Source organism: Cavia porcellus, unplaced genomic scaffold, assembly GCF_034190915.1.
Source record: "Cavia porcellus strain 051 isolate PalLab524CR breed Dunkin Hartley unplaced genomic scaffold, mCavPor4.1 scaffold_27, whole genome shotgun sequence".
In the NCBI taxonomy this organism is placed as follows: Eukaryota; Metazoa; Chordata; class Mammalia; order Rodentia; family Caviidae; genus Cavia; species Cavia porcellus.
In genome coordinates, this window is record NW_026947510.1 from 19108580 (window position 1) to 19121801 (window position 13222).

Below are 13222 nucleotides of genomic sequence, written 5' to 3' on the forward strand. Positions count from 1 at the left end.
TTAATTGCATCTTATTGATATTTTCATGATAGATATAGAAACAAGATTTATAGTCAATTGTGGTGGTATATGATTGTAATACCTGCTATTAGGACACTAAGGGAGAAGAATCACAGGTTCAGTGTCAGTTTGTGCAGCTAAGCAAGACTCTGTCTTAGAATAAAATTTTAAAAGGGCTGAGATGTAGCTAAGTGATACAGCACTAGCTCAGCATGCACCAGGCCTGGATTCAGTCAGTATCACCAACAGGAAGTGGGGGAGGATGGTTTACAAAAGCATCACTTCTTTATCAAAAGAAACATTACTATCACAAGATGAAAGGTCTCAAATAATCTTAAAACTGCAAATTTAAAATACTTACCAGGAGCTAAAGGCACAATTTTCATTCATAAACAGTAATCAACCACAAAGTCATTATTTACTTTCATCGTAATAACTGACCCGACATTTCTCAAATGAACTGCTTCCAATCCTGATAGTTCTTTATTTTTTAAAAATATATTTGTAGTACGTTGCTAATTTGCAAGAGATGGATCATGAGAATAAGCAAAATTAGATAAATGTGACAAAAGGTTGACAAAGTATTCACTCTTGAATTTATACCAAATCAAGAATGAGGAAGAAAGCACTGCAAAAGACTACTGCAATGATATTCATGTTCTTGCAAAAAAACCAGCAACATATCCATATCAAGAATTATCATCTCACTTCCAACTTTTTCCCCTCAAGAACAATTTGAATTTCTTTGGCATCCAAAGTCTCATAGGTCAATAAAGCTTCTGCTAGATTCTTATGCTCTTTTGCATGAGTTTTCAAGATATGTTTTGCTCTTTCATATGACTCCTGAAACAGAAAAGCAGATATGTAAATAGCAGAAAATGTAGGGGAAAAAAGAAAAAAATAGACAATGAGAAACCAAATAACTATACTGCTTTAGTGATCTATTCACCTAGTTTTTTAAAAAGCATTTAAAAGCTTGGTTCTAGAGTACAGATAATTTCAGAATAAACAGTATATGGAAAGTGTTTATAATAGGACTGAGAAAATGTTTCAGAAGAGTGTCTGCCTTTCTACAGCATTCTTTCTACTTGAGTAGCCAAAACCTGACTCTTTCCTGCCGAGATTGACTTGACTAAGCTCTCAAACACTATTATTTGCTCTTATCACAGACACTACTTGGCACTACTTTCAGAACATTATTAACATATCTTTGAGAAAGAAACCAAAGGACCTGCTGCCCTTCCAATCCCCTTCACTGTGCCACGTACCTTAATTACATTCTCATTCACTAAAGACAGGGACCCTTGGACACATTAGTTTTCCATTCCAGTCCTTCTCAAGGAATGGGCAACTTTAAAATCGAAGAGGAGTCTTCCAGTAACAAGCAGACGCACATACTTACTTTCAGGATGAAACCTTCACTAAGATGTTTCATATTCAACAGGTATTTTTTACACATTAGTGAAGGTTTATTCTCCATTGTCAAGCCAATGGCACAAACATACAGCAGAATGAGTGAGTTATTTATTAAGGAGGTTTAAATGCTCTCTTAACCATCATAAGATATCACAAAAACATCAATTCCACTGCAACAGTATCTACTGAACCCATTTATTTTTCATTTCTACGTTGCCCATCTTAAGCCAAGCATCCATAGGCCACAATACATACTAGCTGAATTCTCTGAATTTACTTGCATACATCTGTGGTGGTGAACTGATAGTCAAATGGGGGAACTCCCAGCTGAATTGAGTCAGCATGGTTCTGGACATGACTCACTTTGAGAATGGTATACAAGGAGAATGGTAGGGCAGGCTTTCAGCTGATTTTCCTTGGAAGAGCTTGCTGTTCTCTTTGGAGGGGTCTGGTCTTCACCTTCGCCTTGGGTATCAGATTTCGGCACAGCTTCTTCATCTTCCATCTCCAGCCCTCTGCCAACCACTGTGGCCTCTTTGGCTTTCAGTACCAACCCTTCAACCTCCCACTACAGACCCCTTGGTCTTCCACTGAGGATCCTTTGGCCTTCTTATGCAGACTCAGCCTCCTCACTGGACTTGTAAGGGATAGTGCCATGGACTTGAAGCCTTCGGGCCAGTACTTTGCATCTCCAAAGCAGACGATCTTTTGCACTCTTGTATATTTGACTCTAAGGATGGCTACTGGAGGCCAATCTTGTAAATTTTTATGTCCTGTATGTACAGTCTTTTGAGGAGCCTTGCCCCAGCCCTGTAAGCTCTTATAAGCACTAATACAAAATCCCTTTACCTAATCTAAATGCGGCAATGCAGTGAAAAGGTCCTTTGCCTTGTTTATTCTGCATTGTGAGCACATGCAACTGCAAGGCACAAACTGAATAAACAATACTACTAGCTACACACATATATCTCAGAACAGAAACAGACAGATTCAGTGAAAAGCAGCCCTCATTCTATCATCTCTTATAATTTTGTAGCTAACGTAGAACTGAATTCTATTCAGCCTACGATCAAACTAAAATAAGGACTCAATTCAAGAAAAGGGTTTCTTGATAATGTATTTAAATCATTCCTACAAAATACACTTATTTTTATAAGGGTGATGTTTCTACTCAACACAGAGCTTTGCCATCACATGGTTAATTTGTGGTGCTGGGGATCAAACCTAGGGCTTTAAACAAGCTAGACCTTGTCTCTGTTTTGCTTTGTTTGTTTTTGTTCTTCATCTGACACAGAGTCTCACTATGTAATAAGGTTTGCTTTGAACTTATGGCAGTCTCCTACTTTAGCCTGCTACAGGCTGGAATCACAGGCATGTGCCACCAATCCTGGTCCCTTATCATTTTGAAAGTACAGTAAGTCCCCAGCTTAACAAATATTTGAGCTGTGAATATTCACAGGTATGAATGAACCTCAAATTATGAACATTCATAGATGGTGAACAAATCAAGGAAGTAGCTTATGTGTCTTCCAGATACTGTCACAGTTGTGCTGCTGTATGCTCACTGTACAGTGTATCTGTAGCACAGTACAGTCAGAGACTTACTAAATATTTGTGTTTGGTTTTTTCATTGTATATTAGTGTAAGACTCACTTTGTCGGACACAAGCACAAATGTGACTTATAAAAGTCTTTCTGGAACAGAACATGTTCCTAAGTCAGGGACTTACTGTACCTAGTTAGGCACCTTATCTCTAAAAGAAGTTCAGACACATAATACTATTACCCTTAGAAGGATTCTTATTTCTTGTTCAATGGCTGATTGAGTTTCAGGACTCAGTTTCCCTGTGTCACTGTAAGTCATAACTCCAAGCTAAAATAAAAAAGAGTAGAGTAATTAAGCAGGAAAGAACAAAGTGCCAAAGAATTTAACAGAGAATGAACTAGCCTATATACTAAGTAACAAATACCATAGGAGATTAAGAACATAAAAATGTTTGTCAGGGCAAAGAAATTTTATCTTTCTTTTGAAACTATAAAAGACTAAAATCAAAATACTAAGGGTGCACAAGGTGGAAAAATTTTAAATCTTTTAATTCTGGACCTGATTGCATTCTTAGAAACCGTGGCTCCAAATCCAGAAATCCTTCATCTGAAGTATGGAAGTGATTGAGGGAGACACAGCAATAATGTGGAAATATGAAATATTTGTAAAAGATAAAGGGGCTCAGAAAGTAAGTTTTTAATGTGATATGAAAAGGCTAAATAATTTTGTTTTAACGTTTAGTTAACTCATGAAATAACAGTTACTATCTATATAATTCTGAAGCAGCTAAAAGAATGCTACACTTTGGCAAAATATTACAGCACTGTTTAGAACAAACAATCTCAACTGCATTTGGAACGTGACTGGAAAAAGTAAATATACCTCATAATCAGATTTCTAAAAGAGGCACTTGGTGTATCATCTGACGCAAGAAAACAAAAGTATTACCTTCTCACTCATTCCAAATTTGGTAACCATCCGCTTAGCTATTTTTGTTGCATTATCAAAATCACTGGAAGCACCTAAAATTTTTTTTAAAAAATTAAAAATACACCTCATTTTTTTTTACAAACAAAATTTAAATCAACAAACCCAATTTAAAGTAAAGCCATTATCGAATATCAACCTGTTGTAATATGGTCAGTTCCAAATATAAGCTCCTCTGCCACTCTTCCTCCCATACTAACATCCATTTGAGCAAGCAGCTGGGCTCTAGTTTCATTCCATCTGTCATTCTCAGGCAACAGTGACACCTAGACAATTGAAAAATAATCAGACAATAGCCAAAGAATTCACATAGAGTCCTGAAAGTAAAATCAGAATTACCATGTAACTCTCATCACAGATAGCATTTAGTATAATGCTGCAGAAAAGTGAAAAGATATTAACAGGTGACTAATGACAAAAGCATCAATTTTTTCTTTTTTAAGACAGGGTCTCACTATGCAGGTCAGGCCAACTTTCAACTCACTGTGTAGCCCAGGCTGGCCTCAAACTCACAGTGATCCTCTTTCCTCAGTATCCTGGGTGCTAGGATTATAAGCATGGGTCACCATGTCCAGCAAAAGCAGCAATTTAGACAGGAAAAAAAATTATGAATTTTAAAAGCAATAGGTAGATAATGCTTCAACAGGCCTATTTTGCTTTCAATTACATAAGAAATGTTTACAATGCAAAGCAGGGCACAGTGGCACACACCTGTAATCCCAGCACTTGAGAGGCCAAGGCAGGAAGATCACTTCGAGGTCATAGCCAGCCTGGGCTACAAAGTGAATTAAAGGCTAGCCGGAATTATATAGTGAAACGCTGCCTCAAAAAAAAACAAAAGTTTAAAATGTTTTAAACATTTTAATGTTTTTATATTTTAAATGTTTTAAAGATGTAAATAAAACTTCTACTAAATAAAAAAAATTAGAAAAGCTATAGACCTAGTCATTACAAAACATAATTTCTCTAACTAGTTGAACACTAAATTATTTAAGAGTTTGCACTCAGTTAAGCTTTCATAATATAAATATAAAACATCTGAAATACATTATGAAATATTCTTTATTAATAGAAAAACTTCACAAATGGCTCTGATTTCAAAAAGATTCATGAATTAAAAGAGAAGCTATCACTTTTTGAAAAGTAGCTTCACTGTAACTAATCAGCAATTTTTTCCATAAATTTCTGGAAAGCTCTATTAGAAAGCAAATAAAAGAAACCGTAACAATCTTACATGTCCAAGAGTTGGCCCTCGTGGCATGATTGTAGCTTTGTTGATAGGCATTGCATCTTTTGTGTAATATGCAATAATAGCATGACCAGATTCATGGTAAGCTGTAATGGTTTTGTTTTTGTTATCAATTTCCACACTTCTTCGTTCAGGGCCTACAAAGAAAATTTAAGTTATGTACTGCATAGAAAGTGTACTTAAAATAACATCTATTGTTTGGGGATTAATATAAAATAACAACAACAACGAAAACCCAAAACAAATCATTATCTTTAATTCTGAAAGTAATAACAGCGATAACTTCGTTGTCAAATAGTTCCAAGCTCGAACTCTGCACTACTCAAACAGCAAAGTTCAAAAAAATCTGCTTGGTGTTCATAATTTTGCTCAACAGTCAAACTGGAAATCTGACTTGAAAGAACTGGACAGGCTGAGAGTGAGTCACACATCACATCTTGCTGTACACATAAAGAGACATTGCTCCAGTCTCAGTTCTGGCATAGACAATATACAGTACTTATGTAATGTTTGGGCCTCAGAACCAACTACGTAGTTTTCTATTATTATAGGAAAAACATGTTCAGTTCTCGAACTTTGTATTGTTCAAATATGCATTTGGAACCAAATGAATTTGATAACCGATGCTGCAGAAAGGTGAAAGATGTTTACTAGGTAACTGTATTCCAAATATTTTAAACAGTGTGATATTTCAGAAATTAGTAAAATTCAATCTATGACATACAGAAATTAAAATATACTGTTAAAAGCAAATCAAACATTTTAAAACTATCAACTGGGGTGCAGATGGCCTGTGTGGTAAAACACTTGGCTAGCACATGAGAGTCTTGGGTTTAAACCCTAGCATCACAAAACAAAATAGCACACAAAGAAAAAAGAAACTATCACCTTATCCTTATAATAAGAAAAGGTAGGGGCTGGGGATTTAGCTCAGTGGCATAAGCACCTGCCTTGCAAGCAGGCAGTTGTGAGTTCGATCCTTGGTACCGATAAAAACGAAAAAAAAAAAAAAAAAAAAAAAAAGAGAGAGAAAAAAAAATAGTAAGAAAAGGTTAATTTTTCTTTCTAAAAAACAAACTTTCAGTTTATTGGAAGTCATAATCTGTTTTTTAAGCCAATCCAAGATTTAAAGTAAAGATTAAACAGCATAAAATTAACTAAATTTATCGGCAATGCTAGACAAGAGAAACTGTACAGGCAGCTTACCACAAACATCCTAAGTCATGTAAGCTATTAAAATAATTTGTTCTTTAAGGGATCAAACTGTAAAAAATACATAAATAAAATAAAATAGACCATATTGTGTTGCTGTTTTCAGGTACATATTTTCATGCTTCTGTAACCTTTCTTTTTTATTTTTGTAATGCTGGGTTATCAAATCCAGGGATTCACATACACTACTAAGTTACAACCCTCAGCCCTATCCATTTATTTGGTAGCCCTATCCTCCCTTAAGACAAAGTCTCACTATATAGTGCAGACTGGCCTTGAACTCACGGAAATTCTTGTGCCTCAGCCTACCAATTGCTGGGATTCAACATTTCTCTTTTCAATCAGGAAAAAAACAAAGCCTTTTAAGAAACAAAACAAATGTGCCACGCTGTAAAAAAGTCTATAGTGACAAGACAGGTATGATTAATGCCTGCTTTATTGTGTAATGAGAATTGTTTGACTCTCAAACTGAGAATATATGAAATGGTTTATTAACATTTCAATACTCACTGAAATTTTAGAGGAAGATTAAATTCAGTACAGTCTGAGAGATTAGCTGTCTACAAAAAATATTTACCAAAAAAAAATTAATTCCCAAACATCATGAAGAATATCGGACAAAAAAGAAAGAAAATCTACCCATTAGAATTTTATCCTTGGAAAACTCCAGTTCCTTCATGGTAACCATTTCTTTTCCATCAACAGCTGCCTTTAATGCGGCTTGGTTCACAAGATTCTCCAACTCTGCTCCAGAAAACCCAACAGTTCCTCGAGCAATGATTTCTGGATCAACAGCTATGTAAAAATAGAACACAATATTAACATCTAAAATAGCTAAATTGAAAGTACTTTACGAAGAATTTATATTTTAAAGAAAAAAGAACACAACTTTCTGTAGTATAGCAAAATATTCACCTTTAAAATCAGATTCAAGATAGGAGAAAGTGCCAAAATATACTATTAAAATTATAACTGGGAAAAAATTGTGAAAGTTCTAAATGTAACTAATTAGAAACTTCAAATACAACCTGACTGTTATCAGCCTAAGAATAAACTAAAACAACTGAGAATAAAGAAACATACAGACAACATTTGGTTCCTCAAATTTTACCTTGAAATAACAGTTTAGATATAAAAGCTCTCTTTTATTACAGGAAACACATTTAGCTTTATGGAATGTTTCACCTATCTCTGAAAACGCTGGCACCTTGATAGGTGCGTTTATATTTCAAGTGAACGCACAGTAGTTCCGTGTGTCTTGTTTTACATTTTGCTTTCTCCCTATCGGCCCCAAACTTACAACACAAATCCTTGTTTTGGAGCCTTTTAAATTATTTTGCATTGCACATTTGCATTTTAAAAAATTTATACACAAAAAATTTCCAAATGTATTTTGATATCCCAAAGAAAACTCCTCTAGAGTAAGAAATTGAAAATGACAACATTTGCTGGATACACACAAATTAAGAAATAGATTTTTTTAAATGAATAAATGAATGGGACTTTTAAGGCATTAGGTGAGGAATACAAAGAGAGATAATAACGTGTATTACAGAATCAGACTTACACTTATCAAACTTTATTTTATTCAGATACCATTTCAAAATTTCTGTTCGACCTCTGACATCTGGTCTTGGAACTGTAACTTGCATGTCAAAGCGGCCTGGACGAATTAAAGCACTAAAGGAAAAATGTAAAAACAAAATATAAATTAATAAGCTAACTATGCTTACACATAATAAACACAAGACTGAAACAACAGTCTCAATAAACAGAAGGTAGCTCGGCATGCTGGCACACGTCTATAAGGTCAGTTGCTCAGGTGACTAAGGAAGGAAAAATCATGAGGTTCAATGTGGGCTGAGCCATATAACAAGACTTCATGTTTTAAAAAAGGTAGATCAAAGGTTCATTTAGGTAGATGTGCAACCAAAAGTAGCATATAATTTCAATAACAAATATATGCGTGTAAATCATCCAAGGGCAGTACTTCTAGAGTGATACCACATGCTTGTAGTCTCAGCTGCTTGGGAGGATGAGATAGGAGGATTGCTGGAACCTGGGCATTCAAGACCAGCCAGGACAATAATGAAGAAAAAAACAATCTTTTAATAATTTTATTGAGAAGTATAATGATGAGGGGTGCACTTCAAACTAATTTTCAAATATTCTCATCCTCACAAAAAAGAAGTACCATTCCTACAGACAGTCACTCTCCTTTCCTCACAATTCTGTGGCATGCTCATCTTCTGTCTCTGTAGATCTGCTTATTTTTTTTATGGTACCATGGATTGAACTCATGACCGCATGCTTGCCAGACAGGCGCTTGTACCACTGAGCTAAATGCCCTGCCCAGATCTGCTTATTCTGAACATTTCATATAAATGCAATCATATAATGTCATCTTTTTTTTTGGCTGGGACGGGGGGTACCGGGGATCTAACTCATGACCTTGCACTTGCCTGGCAGGCGTATATGCCGCTGAGCTAAATCCCCAGCACTATAATGTCTTTTGTGATGGTTCTCTTCTCTTAGCATAAAGTAAAGCATATGATGTATTTTGCAAAAACTTTCTTTTAATACTTACTTGTCTAATGCTTCTGGAAAGTTTGTGGCTCCTATAATGATTACTCCTTCGTTGGGCTTAAAACTATTAAGGAAAAGAAAAGAGTATCCTTTTACTTACAATTGAAGCATATTACACATACAGCAATAATCTGCACAAAGCTCTTTCATCATTAATTTTATGTTAATTTTTTTTTTTTTTTTTTTTTGGTCCTGGGGATTGAACTCACGACCCTCGAGCTTGTCAGGCAAGCACTCATGCCACTGAGCTAAATCTCCAGGCCCCCCATCATTAATTTTAGTGAAAGGTCAGGAAGAGACTCATAATAAACCACACATCATCTGCGATCATGAATCTATCTGTTCTCCTTAGGCAACCATGACCTGATACAAAAAGCAGGTGCTGGGTGCCTGATTCATTTTTGAAAAAACTCCTAAACCAAGCCTATCTCTACTAATTTCAGTTACTACAGATACTGATGTAAAATAGAAGGGTCTCAAGTTCAAAATCAGTCTGGCCAAAATAAAATAAAACGCAAGAGGGTCCAATCTCCAGGATGCAGACCTCACAAAATTTTAAGACTATTTCCAAAAAGTCTCACCCACATGATTTTAAAGACATTTCTTTCAAAGCAACATCATTTCTTGCTTTTAAATGGTTAACAGTGATCTAAGTTTTAACACCAGCAGTACATCAAAGGCAGCTCAAAACTGCAAGAACAAAGGGGCAAAGCTGATACATAAAACACTCAATTGGTAATGGAAGTAATATGATACTGTGAGGAAAGCTCTCTATACCCATACCATTTTTATTATCAAATGCTTTATGAGACCAGGATGCATGAAATCACATTTACATATATCAAGTGCCGGGAGGGACCTATTATTTCAAACAATTTTAACGACAGGATGAATCCTAATTTTTAAAAAATAACAGTATATTTCACATACAAACAAAGACTCTTATTACCCATCCATTTCAGCAAGAAGTTGATTTATAGTCTGCCTTGAATACGGATGCATTGGAGACTCAATTCTCTTTCCCCCAACAGAATCTAATTCATCAATAAATATAACACAAGGAGCATTTGTTTTTGCTTCCCCTATGAAAACAGAAAGTATTCAAATAAGTTGAAAAAAATTAACTAAAAACCTTATAAATATTAAAATGCCTAAGACTGTTAAGAGTTAAAAACAGAAAAAAATCATAAGAAGAAAATTCACAAAAGATCATTTTTTACTAAGAATAGTAGTACGGGGAAAAATAAACCAAAGAGAATGATATAAAATAATAATAATTGACTATTATTGGCTATTCATTCTTCCTAATTGTACAAATCACTTTAGAGGCCAATAACTCCTAATTAAATATCATGAATAAAATGGGAAAAAAAAAACCCTAAGTTTTCAAAAGTCCCAGCCAGCCCTTTCATTGCGTTTTTTTTTTTTTTTTAAAAAGGCAGGGCAAACTGTTCTTCAGTTCACTTAAATAGCCCAGGCTGGCCTTGAACTCATGGCAACCCTCTTGTCTCAATTTTCCAAGTGCTGGGATTACAGGTGTGCACCATATCACCATATCACTTCTTAAAATGATCAGCCTATTAGAAAACTAGTAACAACTCTATATTAACTTATATATATTTAGTTATTTGAAACCAGAATCCCACAGTGCCTCTTTCTGCTGACTATCACGCACAACCAAGTAGCAAAAATAATTAAAAATCATTTTCCTCCTAAAATGAACAACATTTAACAATGCATAAAAAATACACCACAACATACTAAAAAGATTTCTGATTCGGCTGGCTCCCACACCCACAAACATTTCATCAAATTCTGATCCAGAAGCATAATAAAAAGGAACATCAGCTTCTCCTGCCACAGCTCTGGCAAGAAGTGTCTTTCCTGTTCCTGGTGGTCCCACTAAAAGAATTCCTAAAAGAAAAACAAAAGTGATTCAAATATGTTATTAAAAAATCCCCAGTAAGAACCTATAAAACAATTGACATAATTCGGAAGAAGCTCAAAGAATAGACATCATCAACATTTTCAAACCCAGGAAAACATTTGTCTCTGCTAATCATTCCCTTGAGGATCTCTATAATTAATTTCCCGCTGTCATTTAAATACTGTTTATATATCAGCAAGATACAAAAGATGTTTATATAAGACTATACAAGGAAAGTAGTATAAACACATTTATGCAGCAAAATAATATAAACCTACTCATAAATAAAATTTACATTAAAAGACAAACAACTAAATGTAATGCATGAATTTTGATACTTTTCCATAAAAAACAAATACTGGAGAGTATATTTTGAAAATCTAGTGTTTTCCTTGTGAAGGACAAATTAGGACAATGTCCTTACTCTTAAGTAGTCTTATACCCAAGCTATTATCTACAGCTTTCTTTCAAATGTTCAGGGGAGAAAGGCATACTATATGCATGTGTGCACACATGTGCACAAACATACACACACACACAGTAACATTAACAACTGCTGAATTTAGGTAAATAACCTATGCGAGAAGTTTTAAAAGTTTTCATAATAAGATGGAAAAGTACAATTCTCATTCATATCACAACTTGGTAAAAATACAGATTAAAAAATAAAGCTGTATTGATGCTGCACTGTAATATAAAAAATATTTTATAGGACAGCTTGAAAAGACTGAGGACTAAAAAACAAAAAGACTGAGGACTATCCTAGTTTTACCCATACTTAAATAGTTTGTATGATATTAATTTAAATCACATTAACTTCTTTTTTTTTTTTTTGTCTTTTCCATTTTTATCGGTACCGGGGATCGAACTCACGACCACCTGCTTGCAAGGCAGGTACTTATGCCGCTGAGCTAAATCCCCAGCTCCTAAATCACATTAACTTCTAGAGACTACATCTTAGTACCTAAGGATGTATCCACACATTTATAAAACACTCCCTGATTAGAAGAAGATAATTTGTTTTGGTTTTCTATGATGCTATAGCACAGACTTCATAAATATACCCTAATGTAGCAAAGGTTCATGCAAACATTCTTGTGTATTCCTGAATTCTCAATAGATATCAAGCAGTATAAAAGAAGAGAGTTTTGACAGCCAGACCCAAGCCTCTCTCTGTGAGTCAGAGACATCCACAGAATGCAGGGGGAAAGAACCAGGCCTCACCAAGAGGTGATCCCTGCTTGGAAACCAGTGCCATGTGCAGGCCACTACCAGAGTAGTGACAACCCAAACCTTTCTCTGTGAGTCAGCACCATTCATGGACTGTGGAGGGAGAGAACAAGACCACACTAGGAAGCAATCTCCATCTGGAAACTGTATCATTTTCACTGTTTTGTTGGGTTGGGTTTTGTTCTCTTTTGTATTGTTTGATAATGTTAAATCTGATGACATAAGCAGCTATTTAAGATAACAAGACATATTATGGTAGCAATTTTGGATTTACTATAGACTTGTTTTGAAGTCCTTTATTGCATTCATTGTTTTGTTTTTACTGTTTCTATTCCATTCAATTTTTACTAAGTCCAAAGGTATCTGCAGCTATTTTGAAGACAACAAAAGGCATTATGGTGACTATTTTTGATTTCATAAGATTCTGAAGTCCTGTCTCACTTATACTGGTTTATTTTGATTGATTTTATTGTTTTATTTTGGTTAATTTTATCCTCTTTAAAAAAGAGGGCTTCTAGAAATTCATTCTAGGAAAATAAACATGAAGGCAAAGACTATTAGGATGGTCATCACAGTGCTATTTTTAATAATAATAAATTGGAAACCATATTAAAATTCAATATAAATGATAACACATGCTATAATTTAGCAATTAATATTTCATAATTGTAAAAGTTATGAAAGACCCTCTTTTCTACCCACAAAAAGGATGAAGAGCTATCTCATATTAATAAAACTACAGGCTCTGTGCAATCCTTGACTGGATCTCAACACTGGGGGATGGAGGACAAGGATACTATTGGATAGTCCTTGAAGGATACTCTTGGAATGAATGCTGGCTATGAAATGTGAATTGGTAATTGTTTTTTATCCACAATAAATTTACTAATTTTAATAGTTATACTAGAATTATATAAAAGAATATCCTTACAGTATCTCTAATACAAGTACTATATTTAGGAGTAACGAAGTATTATGTCTACAACTGACTCTCAAATGGTTAAGTAAAGATAGGCATATAAAGAGAAAAAAACAGCACAGTACTAAGGGTGGGTTTCAGGTATGGAAAG

General features: G+C 34.7%; 1 protein-coding gene across 2 annotated transcripts in view; it reads right to left on the reverse strand.

Moving 5' to 3' along the window:
* Positions 1-456: 456 nt before the first annotated feature.
* The window catches only part of LOC100719747 (ATP-dependent zinc metalloprotease YME1L1), a 53068-nt gene continuing 40302 nt past the window's right edge, over positions 457-13222 (reverse strand). For both annotated transcript variants that reach the window (XM_063237982.1, XM_063237981.1), the window contains exons 10-19: positions 10757-10909; positions 9945-10077; positions 8997-9059; positions 7977-8089; positions 7049-7204; positions 5183-5334; positions 4088-4214; positions 3910-3983; positions 3202-3288; positions 457-843 (exon numbers count right to left, since the gene is read on the reverse strand). In XM_063237982.1, the coding sequence (XP_063094052.1) occupies positions 700-843; positions 3202-3288; positions 3910-3983; positions 4088-4214; positions 5183-5334; positions 7049-7204; positions 7977-8089; positions 8997-9059; positions 9945-10077; positions 10757-10909 (1202 nt within the window). In that variant the 3' untranslated portion in view covers positions 457-699. The remainder of the gene's footprint in view (positions 844-3201; positions 3289-3909; positions 3984-4087; positions 4215-5182; positions 5335-7048; positions 7205-7976; positions 8090-8996; positions 9060-9944; positions 10078-10756; positions 10910-13222) is intronic.